This window comes from Hemicordylus capensis, chromosome 3 (assembly GCF_027244095.1).
Source record: "Hemicordylus capensis ecotype Gifberg chromosome 3, rHemCap1.1.pri, whole genome shotgun sequence".
NCBI lineage: Eukaryota > Metazoa > Chordata > Lepidosauria > Squamata > Cordylidae > Hemicordylus > Hemicordylus capensis.
In genome coordinates, this window is record NC_069659.1 from 220,120,391 (window position 1) to 220,136,723 (window position 16,333).

The window sequence follows — 16,333 nt, forward strand, 5'->3', positions numbered from 1 at the left end:
GCTCATCCAAGTCCTATTGGAATGGCTAGATGCATCTTTTGATGCAGATAGGGATGCACCATCCTATCTGGGGCCACTAAGTTTTATGCACAACTAGTTTCATGAAAGTTGAGATGGATCAGCACCATTCTTTTTGAGAAAGGATCCTCATGAACCTTCTAGCTTTTATGTGTAGTTTTTCTGACTTGCAGACTCAGGGAAGAAATCCACATTACTAAATCGCCAACACTCTTCCTGTGCAAACCTACTATACATAGACATTTTTGTAACCATTGTGGATTTACATGTCATTTTATGTAGAAACATGCCATCCTTCTATGGTCCATAAATTCTGTGGGTTAAATTCAAGGAACTGTGAGTGGAAGGAAATAACCGCTAATGCTGTTCTACAAACATGTTTACAAGAGTTCATGCAGCACGATAAGTAAATTCTGTATGAGTTCTCATGCTTCTGCTTGCACATGAAGTTGTACAAGTTCTTGCACAAACTCTTGCATAAGCAGAACATCTTCAGATTTAGTTTCACATTTCTTGCGCAACGCTCTAGTGTGCAATGTAAAACAAGAAACAACCCTTTCATGAGCAGAAGATGCTCTGCATGTGGAGTTGTTTCCAAGCACTAAGAGGTCTAGAAACTTGTAACTTTTTTATTCATCAGCTAAAATGGGAAGTCCAAATACTGAAAAGCAGGGATTTTATTATACAACAAAACTGTGACACATGAGTGGAAGAGGAGAAGGATACTGAATATGGTCAAACACTACAGTGGCAGACAACCCAATCACACTTCAAGAGTGTGATTTCCTCTTTCCAAAGAGGAAGGCATAGTTTATATTTCAGCAGGGAAATGAGTGCAGTTTGCAGACAGCCCTATTAGCAATTTGCTTTTTTTCCTGATTTCAGCTGTAAAACTTTGGAATAAAAATTTAGGATTTGAACACGAGTGAACCTCTCTGCTACCAGGTGGTTTTAGAAAGAAGGTAAAACAATATACACAGATTAGGTAAACCAATTTACATTTGAAAATGTGACATATATTCTGATTTAAACTAAGATTAATCTTAATTTAGAGGAAGGTGTTTATGGTGCAGACACATTTTACATATCTGTATTAGTCAAAATTTTAACTCAGTAGTCTTAAGCACGTATTTAAGCAGTTTATAAAACAAACAGCCACAAATCCAGGGCAAATGAGTGTTTAAAGCCCACTGATCAGTAGGACTTAAATGCGTGTAACTGTTCACTTAGTGTGGCCATCATGAGTTTGAAGCTAGAAAATTGCCGAAGGAGCAACCTGTAACAAACAGGAAGCCAGGAAACCAAGTACACAACACACATTACCTGTTTTTGGATGTTTCCGCAACTTTGCTCTTGCCACTGTGAAAGGAGGGGAATAGAGTATGAATAAAATAAGTGAATGCTCCCATGCTGAGGGAAATATTGATCAAATCAAGAAGACAGAGTTCATGAGTGGCTCCACAGTTGAGAAAACTGGACACTTGTTGGGGACTAAATGTAGGTAAGAAATCCACAGAGAAAATCAGAGGAAGTATGTCAAAACACAGCTTTTGTGTTTGCAGTCACAAACACAAACATAGCTCTTGCTGAGGTGGCAAACCTGTGATTGAGCTGTCCCACCAGACTCAGCAACTGAATGCAACTCCAAGCAGGACATCTGTAGGTTTCCCCATTGTTGTGAATGGGGAAACGTGTGGATGTGCTGCTTCCACAACCACGGCTTCTGAACAGCATCAGGATCGCCTTAGAGGTCTGTAGATGCAATTGCAGATGGCAAACACCATCCTAGAAGAAGCATTTCCTAATGTTTCACCCAGGAGGGAATGCCTCTTCTAAAAATGCTGCTGCTGTAACAGAAGTATGTATTAGGGCTGTGCATTGCATCAAACTGAGAATCAGCCTGGACAGTGCAAGCCTATAATCAACATTTATGATTCCAGAAATGATTCCAGAGAATAGATCCTCCCAGTGGCGTAGGGAGAACTCCAGAGGCCTTTGTCCAGTTAGCCGCTGCTGGCCCCCACTGCCCAAGCCACGCCCCCTGCCCCGGACATCAGACACCCCTGCATCTGATGTCAGATGCGCAGGGAGCACAGTCGCAATTGCAAATGGGGCCGTGCCCCCCATTTGTGAGTCAATAACATCCAGTGCTGCATTTACAAGGAAGCTGGGAGAGCCTTTCCTTGCTTGTAAAGGAAGGGAGACGCGTTCCTGGCCAGGCTGGGAACCCTGGCCAGGCAAAAATGCTGAAGCTTAAAAAAAAAAAAGGAGCTGTGTGTTTATTAATATTACTATTGGCTTATTAATATGTAAATTGAATCAAAGAATCAATCAAGTAACATTTCTTTAAATGGATGTCAGATGGAGTAAGAAGAGATTAGTGATCCATGGAGTCATATCCTCCATACCAGACTATGGGTATTAAAACAAACCCTCACCTCTAATCTGAGAATTAGCTTGGTCTGGTGCTCATGATATTGTGCACACTCCAGCATATTGACAAAAAAAGATTCTTGAGTCACTGAAGTAACTGGCATTAATCAGGAATACAGAATATCATATCCTTCTATGCCAATGTTCTTCATTGTGCAGCCCAGGGAACAGTGGTGGTCCCCATCAACCCTGAGAGCCAGTGTGGTGTAGTGGTTAGAGTGCTGGACTAGAACCGGGGAGACCCGAGTTCAAATCCCCATTCAGCCATGATACTAGCTGGGTGATTCTGGGCCAGTCCCTTCTCTCTCAGCCTAACCTACTTCACAGGGTTGTTGTGAGGAGAAACACAAGTATGTAGTACACCACTCTGGGCTCCTTGGAGGAAGAGCAGGATATAAATGTAATAATAATAATAATAATAATAAGAAGAAGAAGAAGAAGTGTGGCTCCTTGGTAAATTGTTTATTGGGTCCAAGTGAAATTTCAGCCAAAGTGGAATACTCTGCACCATTCCCCTGGCACCATGTGGAGGTGACTGTTCCCACTGTGCAGTGCTGGGCTGGGCCTAGCTCTGGGGAATCCTTTCAGGAAAATGGAGCCTTCTTGAGCCCGTCTTTCCTCCTAGAGCTCTTAAAACAGGGCTCAGTTTCTTTTAAAGGGCCCTCTCAGTACTGAGAAAAGTGCAGTACTGTGTGGTCAGCAGTAGGAAATGGTTCTCACATTGAAGGGTTTATTTTTATTTTATTATTTTTTTTGCCAAAATGGGCCCCGCTTGAAAAATAGTGAAGATCACTGCTCTATGCAAATACTCATCCTATGTGAAGCATCTAATGGTGGAGGCAGGCTTCAAATTTTTTTCAATGTGGTTTACCCCCAACAGCACACATTATTTTATGTTTATTTTATTTATTTATTTGTGTGTGTAAACCTCTTTGGGAACTTTGGTCGAAAAGTTGTATATATTCATAGGCATAGGAGTTGCAGTAATTGCTATGAGTCCCACATCACAGCTTTAGTTTTCAGTCTTCTGAATATTTAACATACAGCACTTTATACTTTGGTCTTCCCAAATTTGCATTGTCAAACAGGCCCCTTAAGGGACAGAGCTTCCTTTTGAGAGCTCTGATGCATGAGTTCAAATGCAGACAAGCTGCCTATATGAAACTATACCACGGAGTCCCAATCTATAATCCTATTTTATCCTCCTTCCACTTTAAAGCACACAGTGTGGGGCATGATCAAGCAAAGGTAACCTTAAGGACAAGGATTCTTCCTGTCACTACAAATGTGTGAGGGGAGAAGTTGTATTTGTGGAATGTCAGTTTTCCTCATAGCTCTTAAAGGGACAGAAGTGTCACTCCACCTATAAACTATATTCAGCCTTCAGTGATTTGTTCTGATCCCTGTGAAGGGTGTTCATAAATTGTGTCCCTCCTGTTAATGCTTCCTGTGGCTCATGGGGAATCACAAACATCAAGACTTAACCTCTAGCAGCATGCCTGATTGCCTCTGCAACAGCGTAGGAGTTATGTTCAGAGCAGATGTATCAATCAGCCCTAGACTTCAAGTTGAGAAAGGGAAATTATGACCAAAGTTGTCCATCCCCAATTGTAGAGCTATGAAAAACCACTGCAAGGTCATATAAAGAACAATCAGACTGAAATGGTGATGGGTGGTCTGTGTACATGTGTATTAGAAAGAGCAGTCTATGAATGAAAATCATTGTTAAAGTAATATACCAAGAACCAAAGGGCATGCAAAACATTAAAATAAACTAACACATCCATTCAGCTTTGAAAAATCTGAAGCATGGTTTATTTCCAACGTAGCCAAATTTACAGCAAGATAAAGCAAATAATCCAGACCAAAGACAAGACCAAAGATTAGGCTTCTAGCAGCATTAGGCCTCTACCATTATAAAAGGGGGGGGGGGGAACACCTTCCAGGCTATGATAAATATGGGTGGTTTTGCTTCCATTTCTCCTATTCCAAGGTAATTTTTGCCCTGTGGTAAGGTCGATATGAAACTATGCTCACGGTGACGAGCTCCAACATATGCTCACTTCCAGAGCATATGTGTGACTCTAATTTTTGAGCTTTGCTGTCCTCATTTTGGCTGGAGTGACAAAGATATGTTGTGTATCCAGTTCCATGTGTGGCTCACCATGAAGTGATCAGAACTGGATGAATATAGGCAACTATTTACCAGTTGGTAACTCCCAGAGTATGTATGTTATGTACTATATTTACCCGAATCGAAGACTCTGAATTTAAGACAAACCTTATTTAAAAAAGTTAAAAGAAGAAGAAGTTATGCTTATATTTACCCAAAAGAGAGATGGCTATCAATTTAAAACAACCTCTCAATTTCTAACTACAAAGAATTTTTTTTGTGGGGTGGGGGGAGACTAGTTTTGGATTCAGATAAATACAGTCATTAAAACAATATAGAAGATCAATTTCAAATGAAATGGCCACAAAAATAAAAGCAAGAGCAGTTGCAGAACGGAAGATTTATTCCAATACATTATTTTTCTCAGGGAATATCTATACACATTAAAATGTACATATAATAAAGTATCTGCACATATATCCCATCTGCTCATGCTTTTGTTTCTATATTTAACCACTTAGCAAAGTGTTCCTTTGTTTTTCTCCCCATTGCAAAATGGTGGATGAATACAGAAGATTATTTGCCAAGTTTGCCACTTGGTATGCTGGTTATCTGTATTATCCTGCGAAGTAGGAATCTTCTGCTAAGGGGAATCTTCTGTCTGAAACCTCAGGTTTTTACCTGGGGAAGCAGTTGAGTGGTGCAATTCTCCTAACCTCTTGGCAGGATGACACAAATGACCAGGTCACTGTGTGGCTTCATGTGCCATGATAACTTGGTCAGTAGTTATCTGAAGTCAATTGTCTTCTTGAAATGGAGAAATGGCTTTGTGAATCCTATCAAAAACTATCATGTATCTGTACAAAGGAAAAACATCATAACACCTTAAAGACAAAAGACACTTATTGTAGCATAAGCTTAACAAATTATGCTACAATGAATGTGTTTGTTGTTAAGGTGCCACAAGAGTGTGTGTGGTTTTTGCTGCAACAGACTTAACATAGCTATCCCTCTGGAAGTGAATCAAGAGAGCTACTGAATGATGACGGCAGGGGAGTTGTGAGAGAATGATATGAAATAATATTTTTTTAAAATACAGTTCCTCACAGCAAAGCAGAAGAAAAGGGCGCCATTTAGAGTTGTGGGAAAAGGGGACAGCAAGTGGAGAACTCAAAAAGGAATTCTTCCCTCTAAATTATTTTCTGTTTGAGATGGCAATTCACAGTCAGGTTCTGACTCAGAAACATCCTTGATGTGCTAAAAAATTGACTATATTAGATGATCTAGTCTGAATATCTGAGCAGATGGAACCAAGTTTCTGATTAAACCCAGCTATTGAACTAGCAGCATTAGAGTTCCTGAAGCAGACACCGAAGAAGAGTTCACACATATATATTCAACACCTGACGGCTTGCATGTGCAATTACCACAGGCAGTACTGTCATATCACCTCTCCTCTCCTCTCCAACACAGTGGACAGCATCCAAACTACTTAGTCACGACTAAGCACCACTGAAACTAATGAGATCAATTAGTCATCACTAGCAGGTTGCTGCCCGCTTGACACGGTTATCTGAGGGGGCTCTGCTCTGGGTGCCAACAATGAGGGAGGCTCGGTTGTCGTGCACGCGGGACAGGGCCTTCTCTGTTGCCGCCCCCAGACTCTGGAATGCTCTCCCAGTGGCTATTCACTCCTCGGTTTCCATCACAGCTTTTAGAAAAAAATGTAAAATGTTGGCTTTTTGCCCAGGCATTTATTTGATTATCTGCTGCTGCTCCTTATAATCTTTATTGCTTCTATGCATTTTGTTTTAAATTTTGTAATCAGATTTGTTTAATATCCCCCCCCCCTTAATATTTTAATTGTGTCTTTTTTACCATCTTGTGTTAAATTTTTTTTGCTGTAAACCGCCTTGGGATTGCTTTAATGAAAGGCGGTATATAAATTTAACAATAAATAAATAAATAAATAAACTTAAGTTCTATTACTTTCAAAGGTACTTAATAATGACTAACTTAGTCTGGATGCTACCCAATGAATTTTAATAAAGTCAGTTCACACATTCAGTTGAGAGTCTTCAAGCTTTGAGTAATCAAATGATATCTTTGCATGTGTGAACCAGCCCCCTTTGGCTATGATCTAGCTAATACTGCGATAACCACCTCTTCTTCTTTGGTTTACGAAAGTCTACTTTTCCCTTGACCATTCCACAGGACAAAGATTTGTCACTTGGAACAAAACTCTTGATACTAGTGCTTGGCTTTGCCCAGGATCTCAGACTAAAGTTCAGTATTTTTATTTCATTAATCACTGTATTAATCACTTATTTGAAATGAGCAGAATCGAACCATTCCTGATGGTGTTAATTAAAAAAGACCTTGGGCTTGGGCAGACATTACTTTGTGAATCTGGTGTGAGAGAGATGAGCTTTGAATAGTACAGTTTTTGCCAGCGAGAAAGAAACAAATTAGCATGCTGTTAAAGATGCAGATAAAGTTGTTCTACACATTAAGCTGAAGGAGGTGATTAACCCCTGCTAACTTGGCAAAGAGGCACCTTTTAACATGGTGATTCTCTTTATTTAGCAGGGGGAGATTAACTGGCCCTATCCACCCCCAGCACAGTACCTCCAGTGACTGTTGCTGGTGTCTAGCTTATGTTTCTTTTTAGATTGTGAGCCCTTTGGGGACAGGGAGCCATCTTATTTATTTATTATTTCTCTGTGTAAACTGCTCTGAGCCATTTTTGGAAGGGCAGTATAGAAATCAAATAAATAAATAATAAGAATAAGAATAATAAATGCTGAATCATACAATTTCAGACTATGGATTTGTTTGGGGGAGCACAGTTTTGAATACTCCTCCACATAAATATGCATGTATCTCCAGTGCATGTGCTTTTAAGGTTCTCTGATTTCCCTGCATGTAGTAAATAAATACATTCGGGAGAAAGTTGTGTTTCCCCCGATGCACTGGTTTTGTATGTGTGTGCATGAGTATGTGTGCGTATATATTTATATGTATGCATGTATCAATGTTCCCTCTAAGGTGTGCGCATGTCTGTGTGCTCACACATTTTTTAATGTCAGCTCAGTTATTTTTAGATCCCGCTCAGGTTGAATCAGGAAGGCCCTACTCTGAATGCAGGTGCGCACACACTACCTTGATACTGCCACCCAGAACAAATATAAATTTCGCACAGAAATAAAACAATTAGAGAGAACACTGGTGTGTGTGTGGAGAGAGAGAGAGAGAGAGAGAGAGAGAGAGAGAGAGAGAGAGAGAGATGGAGCATTCCAAAATGCAATTTTGATACTTCGATCTGTAGTCTGAAGCAGCAGAATACATAATTCTTCTACTTAATTTGACCATCTCATTATGCAGAATGTGAAGAATGGATTTTAGGGAGTAGGATGAAAGGAGACCTTTCCCCCCTCTTTTCCTCAGCCACAAAAATTAAGAAACGAGTATCCAAAATGAATGACATGCAACTTGTCCGTCAATTGGTCTGTCTGGCTAATTGACTAAGGAATGGCTAATGGCCTAGGGCAGGGGTTCCCAAGCTTTTAAAACCAGCGTACCCCTTCTGTCGCAAACCTTCAGCTTAGGTATCCCACAGAGATTTTTTAATGTATCTGTGTGTGTGTGCACAAATTTAAATGTTACAGTAAATGTAAAGTTATATTAGTGGGACAGGCTACTGCAGTCACTGGGTTACATCCAGATTAAATTACTCATGAGCTCTCCCATTAATTTTCTGAAGCCGGTCAGTCAGGCTGAGGGTGGGGGGGTACGCTGAGCTTCAGCATGGAGCCAGTCAGTCAGGAGCAGAGCAGCAGCTCCCTTCCTTTCTGTAGTAGACATGTCATTGGCTCCAGGCCAGTGATCATCAGGTGGGGAACAAATAGCGCAGGGAGGAAGGAGGGCTCTCAGGGGGTACTCAGAGCTTCCCAATATAGTCAGAGCCCTCCCACCCAAATAGCATGGGGAAGCATGAGGGCTCCAAGTACCCCCTGAGAGCCTTTCAAGTACTCTTAGGGGTGCTAGCACCCCCTATCGGGAATCTCTAGCCTAGGGAAATGTCTTCTGACAGAAGACATCCCACTTCGTGCAGATGGAAAGACAAAAAGAGCTACTGTTAACAACACAACAGAGAAAAATACTTATTTTTGGCATAAGGCTACTCTAAAGTACTAGCAACCAGTAGTAAAGTCAAGTCACTGCTTGGGATTCATTCTTGGAACACTCATAATTTAGTGAGGGCTGTGTGTCCTTGGTTAATTTAAAAATTAAAATTCTAAAATAAAAATATCCCTAATTTTGTTCCAAGAAAAATGGAAGTCTACAACCCACAGAAATATGCAAATAGCAATTGCTTATTTTCATACTTTATTCTGCTTCCATTAGTCATGGAGAAGAACTAAAAGTCTTGTAGCACGAGACCCCTGACAACATATATTACTGAGTTCCTGCTCCACCCGCATAAAGATTTCAGAACATTATCCACATACAAGTTTCGAGCCTATCTTTGCACACATATGGTGCACATATAATACCAGGGGTGTAGCTAGGGGAGAGGGGCCCCATGTTCGTGCCGTCCCTGGTAGTCCCTCGGAGTGAGGGAGATAATGGAGAAAATAGGGAAGGGTGGAGATGGGGGGGGCCCTCAGGACTTGGGGACCTGGGTTCTCTGAACCCATCCACTCAATTATAGCTACACCCCTGCATAATACAGTATAAAACTGCATGAAAAACTTGCTTTTTTGATTAAAAAAGTGAAAGCTGAGAGTCTCAGAAGTAGAATTCTGTATCTGGTATTAAATGCTGTGCCTGTATGCACTTGCACAAAATGTGAAATCCACACAGTCCTAAATATCACATTAAGACATGTAAAAGCATTGGCTATGTGGAGGTCATCTGTACGGGTATATCTAACTATACCATAGACTATGATTTAAGAGTAATAGCACCTAGACTGCCTTCCTATTACAAGATTTTCATAATTTTACTGCAAATTTTAAGCCCTGACATGGATTGATAGACATTTACCATAATGATGTGCTGTATTATTTATGCAGAAATGGAAGAATAGCATCTTCTCAGTTTGCTCTTTGTTTTCAGGCAAAGGATGGCATTCCTTTCTAAGGAAAACTAATATACTGCATTGGAGGATTTACAACATTATAAATATCTTTTGGGGTTGTTTTTTTTAAGTCATTCCACTTCCCTAGGGAACTTTGGGTACTGTAATTTTGTGTGGGTTGCCACTTCCCAATTCTCTGCATCCTTACAAAACCAAATTTCACAGCATTTGGGGGGAATTCACATGGGAAGAAGTGATGATAGTGAAACTGGATTAAAACTGATATAGAGTATAATAATATACAGGCAGAACTCAATATCTGTGGATTCATTATTTGCGGATTCATGTATCTGCGGTCAGATAAAAGACATATGACTTGGCATACGTGGAAAAAAGTGTGTGTGTGTGGTGGGGAGGGGGAAACATGCTGACCTTGCATATCCATGGGTCAGGGTGGATGGAAATGACCACAGAGCATTGAAAAATGGTATCCCCAAACTGTAGTCTAGGTAAGTACAATCCATTCTACCATCACACTACCAACTCATTCATTCGCATTTGAATAATAGGTCTAAATTTTGTATGTTTCCTGTTCATTCCTGTTTCTTCCTCTCAGAACTATGTCCGCCTCTCTGAAATAATGATAAATTTGCCCATGCAGGAATTCAGCTGGAATGATAACCTATTTTTCAATAGTCTAGTGGGATATGTATTTAAGATTAAATAAATCTATACCCTGCTCCATAAATTTGACATAATGTGCTAAAAGGTGGGTGGGGATAATTGAGAAAGGATCCCCCCCCCTTTTTAATCTTAAGTAACCAAATTTTATTGCTGATTTTTAAAAAAAAGTCAAATGAAAAATGGGCAGAAGAGATAAAATGATCCAATAGCAAAGAAACAAAAGCTAGAAAATGGCCAGGAAAAGGGACAGTGCAAGAAAGACTTCTTTCCAAACCAGTCATAGGAAGGTTTGTGTCTCTTCAGCAAGGTTCAGGCTTTCATGCAAAAGAGCAGGAAGCGATCTGTTAAAAACTGAGAGATCCTGGGTTGCAGAATGAATAGTGCTATCTACTCATGCAAAAATCAGTATGTGAATGTGCAGAAAAACTGCCAGACCACGGTCCAGAGCAGACTTGGGTTTGCTTAAGTTCATTTAAACATATGCTCTCAATCCAACTGTGCATGCATCAAACAGGAAGGGCTATGAGTATATAGCTCTGTCAGAAGATTAGCTATTATGCTAATCATCTTTCTTGCAGGAAGAAGGAAATGTGGAGGACTAAATCTAGTCCCATGCTCCCTTCATTATCAACTGCTTAGTGCAATTCCTGATTTTCCAACTGGAGCTAAACACATGTGGCATCTGCTTGTGCATACATTTATCCTTCCAGCAAAACCTAGGTTTGCATAAACTTGTTCTTGCCCAAGATGGATGAGGGCAAGTGGGCTAGAGTGTGCAAAACTCTGTTATATTGTGGCCCTAATCTTGATGCACCTTCAAATATTGATTGCAGCTTAATTTGGTGCAATCAACTACAGAACTCTATCCTCCAGCACCTGGTGTACCTAGGCATTTTGGAAGTCCTAACTGAAAGAGCTTTGGAGCCCCCACCCCCCGTGAAGCCCCCCCTCCCCACTTTAGGGAAAGCTTGAAAGTTTATTTATTAAGGAGAAAACCCCCTGCATTTTCCCCACCGTGCCCCCCGCCGCCATGCCACTCTCTGTCCTTTGTGCCACCATGTGTATGGCGGGGGTGGGTGGGAGCCGAGTGGGCCTCCTCTGTGCTACCAGCGGTGGCAGCTAAACCACTGATCCCGCCGGGCTGGTGATCCTCTCCGGGCCTGCTAGAGGTCTAGGCACAAGCTCAGTGGCTCCTGTGTGCCTGCTTAGTGCAAATCTTCAGCATTCCGACTTTCAAAGCTTGCACTGCACAGGCACACGGGAGCTGCTCACCTGTGCTCAGGCCTCCAGCAGGCCCGGACACACAGACCCACCACCTGGTGGGACCAATGCCTTAGCCGCTGCTGCTGTTGGCATGGAGGCCCACCCGGCTCCCACCCCCTGGCCACTCACATGGTGGTGGAAAGAGAGGCAACACAAGGTTGGGTGTGGGGGCGTGGTGGGGGTCTGCAAGGAGGCCCCTTCCTGTGTGCTGAGGACTGGACTTCATCTCCAAAGTCATATACCACTGTCTCCAGCACCACAAACCACAGAATATTGCTATTTTGTTACTTTACTTGTAGGACTCTATCTTCTCATTTCTGGAAGATACACAATGAAGTCTGCAATTAATAATAGGTTATAAAAGGCAAGTTATTCCATTTCTTTTAAGAGAAAATATTGAGTTTATGATGCAAAATACTTAAGGTAAAAAGGGACGTAAGTACATCTGTTTTTATCATCTTTATTTCAGATAAACCACACTGCTATATACAGAGAAAAAGTGGGTTTCAAAGCAACAGCAATACAGAAGAGGCAGGTTTTATTCTAAACTAACAGTTATGCCATGCTTTAAAAAACTCACTGCACAAATTATCTCAAATATTCTCATTTCTTCTAAACCAACTTTACAAGATACCATCTTGTGCCTTTTGTTTCTCTAGTTCCTGAGCTACCACCTTCCAAACTTTACACTTATAGCAAGGTTTATGTTCCAAAGGCAATATATTAAGCCTCGACTCTTAAAGATAAACCACATATAAGAAAAAATAAATAAAGCCAGGATATGAAATGGCTTCTCTAATATGACATCACGGAGCGATTCCAGCTAAGAAGTCTACATATTTGGCAAACCCATGCCCTTGGCACAATACATTTTCCTTTCCAACTTCCTTGCTCCAGTTTTATTTTATCCACAACAACACTCTCTAGAAACATATATATATAATCTATAAATATCTTTTTTTGGTTCACAAAAACTAGTCAATCTACCCATTTCATATCATTACAAGTTAAAAGCTAGAAATGATATAGCTAAGCCAGTCAGTATTTCAAAGCTACCCTTGATGTGGTAAAAGCCAATCAAATCAAATTCATTTTACAATTAAGTAGACTTACAGGATGGTGAAGGGAAACCAGCCTAGCAACAGAAAACCAAGACAAGCACTTTGAGGAGGAAAAAAAATGGTGTTGCGCCTTTAGTGTACGGGATGCTCCTAGGTGCTAACTCAGGAGAGCAGTTTATTCTTTAGAGAACGTATGTCTTGCACATTTATTTACTATTCATAGGATTTTTAACTTTTGACATTAAGAATTTGCGCCGATAGGCCGTGATGCCAGTTGCGCAATTTTGCAAAGCGTGGGCTGTTACGTTCCGTTTCAAACCTTTCCCTGTGGCATGGAGAAAGAGACAGAGGAAGAAGAGAGAGGAAGAAGAAAGAAAGAAAGGGGTTAGGGACTGTGGCCACCATTCCCTTGCCTTATAACTAGGGCAATGGCAATTTATTTGGATTTAAGTTGCCTCAAAAATCAATAAAAAGGGGGGGGGATAGTTTTTTGAAGAAAAACTGGGGTCATTGTTCATTCTCAAATATTTTAATTAATTTAAACACAAATTTCTATCCCTTTGTCTCAGTTTAGTTTGGCTTGACAGGGCTGCTTTTGCTAGAAATTCTTCATATAGCCACACTGTTTTCCTGCCAGCAAATTTCCATCTGATAAGGTGGCAAAAGTTTACCGTGCAGAAGAACAAAAGCAAATGTTTTCAGCATTCTAGCATCTAAATAAGCTTATGTCCATTTGTAGCAGAAATACATCAAATGCATATTGAGTAGCTGTTTTATATATAGATTTTCCGCTCTTGTTAATGGGAAGAGTGGGAATAAGCTATACTAACTAGAATTAGTACAACCTGTTGGTAACCTCAGAGGCATAGAGACAACCCAAGACATTTCAGTACCAGAGGCAGAAATCTAAATTGCACCCTCCTGGAGTAAAATGGAGACAACCATACAATTTGACACTGTCTAATGGTACCTCATGTGATGTCTGCTACTTAGGGTAGCTGTTACCTCATGGTGGGACTGGCCCTGTAGAGGAATAATTCTGCACAATATGGATTGCCTCGTATTGGATTCTGGGACTCTCAGCTCTCTTTCCACAAATACTAAAGGCAGGCATATTGCAGCTCTGCAGATTACTCTTCTCTGGACTGTGCTGGTAGTTTTGGTGGCACAATATAGAACTTGAAAATTAAAGATGATGAATGGATAAGAGGGAAAAGAAAAGAAAAACAGGTACAAGGTATATCATTCCCAGTGACTTGTTTTCCTGTCACTGATAGCAATCCTTTTTATTTATGCATGTATATCTGGGGGTTTAAAATTAAACCCAAATATATTCTTGTATTCATATAGCACTGAAGAGTGAAAGCAGGCTAGATGAAGGAAAGAGAGCACACTGAACTCCTGTTCATATGTTACATCTCCCTCTGTAAAACAGGACAGGGTTCTGTAAAACAGAACAGAATGGAACAACCCCCAAATGAACACCCCCAGGTATAGAAGTCGATCTGTGAATCAAGTATGGGGGTAGATTTGTTGTCCCTGGAAATGCCATACTCCAAATACAACCAACCTAAGAGGATTCACATTTAACAAACAATACTGGATTGAGGTGGTGTCAGCAATCTGCTATACTATTGAGATATGAGCGAGTGATGTCTCCTCCACTATTCCCTGCAACGTGCTCTATTCTTCAAGTTACTTAGAACAACGGTAATGTCTCCTTCATACGCAGCAAGAGAGGGGCAGAGAGAAGGCTCAACTAGAAGTATGGGGAAATGAAGAGAGATTGGTCTACAACACTCACTAGCTGCTTTTTGACACCTGCCATGCTCAGCAAGAAGGGGATCCACTTGTCCTCTGTCTATTTCTTCCCTTAAGCATTCCCTATTAGAGATGTGCAGGAATAATATTTTGTAATTCAATTTGAGCTCGAATCAAATCACAAAATACTCGAATCAATTCGTCAAAGCAGTGGCCATTGCCAGCTGTTTCGGTGAATCAACTTGAATTGAATCACTTGACTCGTCAAGTGATTTGGCCGAAAGGAACAACTGGGAACTTGAATCACCCTGTTGTTCCCCACGGGTGACTCCTAGGAACACTGAAGTGGGCTGGGTGGTAGGGCATGATGGGTGCTACCTACCACCCAACCCACAAAAGAAATGGTTGATCTTAAAATTTTTTTTAACCTTTCCCAAGATCCTATGGGGTTTTTCTGGGAAAGGTTAGAAATTTGATTAAAATCACCCTCTTGCCCATTTCTTGTAGGGCAAGGGTTGGGTTTAGGGATGTGCACAAAACTGGAAAACCCGGTTTGGTTTGAGTCAAACCCAACTCAAACCAAAATGGGTCCGGTCCAGTTCTATGTACACCCAAATGAGGCCTGATTTGGCTTGAATTGGAGCCTGGTCCAGGGAGGTTCGAGGCTGTATTGGTAAAGCGGAATCTGGTAAGGATTCCACTTTACCAGTGAAGAGGGGACCAAGGGGTGGCTGGGGGGTCTAAAACATACAAGAGGGTGGCAGATATGTTTCAAATTACCTTACATCTGCCAGTGGCGGCATCTCAGGTGGTCTCGGAGATGGTTGGGAGTGGCAGTGGGGACTCCCCCCACCCCACCTGAGGCCATTTGCATGACCACACAAATTGCATGGTCATGCAAATGGCCTCTGCGCATTTGCGGCAGCCATTTTTTGCCACCGTGCAAGCACAGAGGTCCAAAACAGGTCCAAAATGGGTCTGGCCTCTCCAGCAGGGGAGGGGGGGGTCTGCCTGCTGCCACTCCCAACTGCCCACAAGATCGCTGCAGCCACTGGCAGATTTAAGGTAATTTGGAACTTCCCTCATGCTCCAGCTCATCATGCCTCCAGCCCTCTTCACTGGTAAAGGGAATCCTTTCCCAATTCCCCTTTACCTGTGCTTCACTGCTGAACTGTGCTCACATACCTGAAATTGGGTGGTAGGTAGCACCCATCACGCTGTACCACCCAAACCACTTTGGTGTCCCTAGGAGCTACCCATGGGAAACAATAGGGTATACAGAGTTGTTCCCTGTGGCCAGAACAAGCTTCACTCACAGAATGCAATACATTTTGCAGCCCTGCCTTGAAAAACACTGCAGAAGCACACAGTCAAAGGGAATCTATCCCGCCCAACACAGAACACACATTTCAAACACAGTCCAAATGGCCAAAAAGAATAACTGAATCCAGTGCCAGCCACAGTGCCTGTGCTGCAGTAACATCGATGGCATAAGTTCCTCTCCCAAACACAATTATGACTCTGTTGCAACAGCTACAACAGCAGCACCCCTGGCAGCAAGCATAGCCATAAGCTAAACTAGAACGTCTTCAGCCACATTTTGACTGAGTACACTTTACAATGCAGATTGCAGAGCAGACCAGAGCAGTAAGTGAAGCACAAGTTAGTAAAGGCCAGACATGGAGCCCATCACAGAAATCACCAAGGAATATTACACACATAGAGTTGATCTGCCGCTGTCCATTTCTCGCCACAACACTATCTCACAAACAGACCAAACCACAACTCAAGGAAGGCAGGCACCCAAGTTCTGCCTTTGTAACCAGGTAGTTAACAGCAAGCAATAGCACATCAAGCATATTATATTTACTTAGTACTGAGAAAACCACAAAATCAAACCTTCCTTACTTCCTGCCA

General features: G+C 41.6%; 1 protein-coding gene across 10 annotated transcripts in view; it reads right to left on the reverse strand.

Moving 5' to 3' along the window:
• LDB3 (LIM domain binding 3) overlaps positions 1-16,333 on the reverse strand; it is a 249,056-nt gene that overhangs the window by 65,020 nt on the left and 167,703 nt on the right. For 9 of the 10 annotated variants that reach the window (XM_053309389.1, XM_053309388.1, XM_053309393.1 and 6 more), the window contains one exon: positions 1,342-1,377. In XM_053309389.1, the coding sequence (XP_053165364.1) occupies positions 1,342-1,377 (36 nt within the window). Of the gene's footprint in view, positions 1-1,341; positions 1,378-12,038; positions 12,981-16,333 lie in introns of those variants that run through there. The other variant, XM_053309397.1, reaches the window with a different exon arrangement.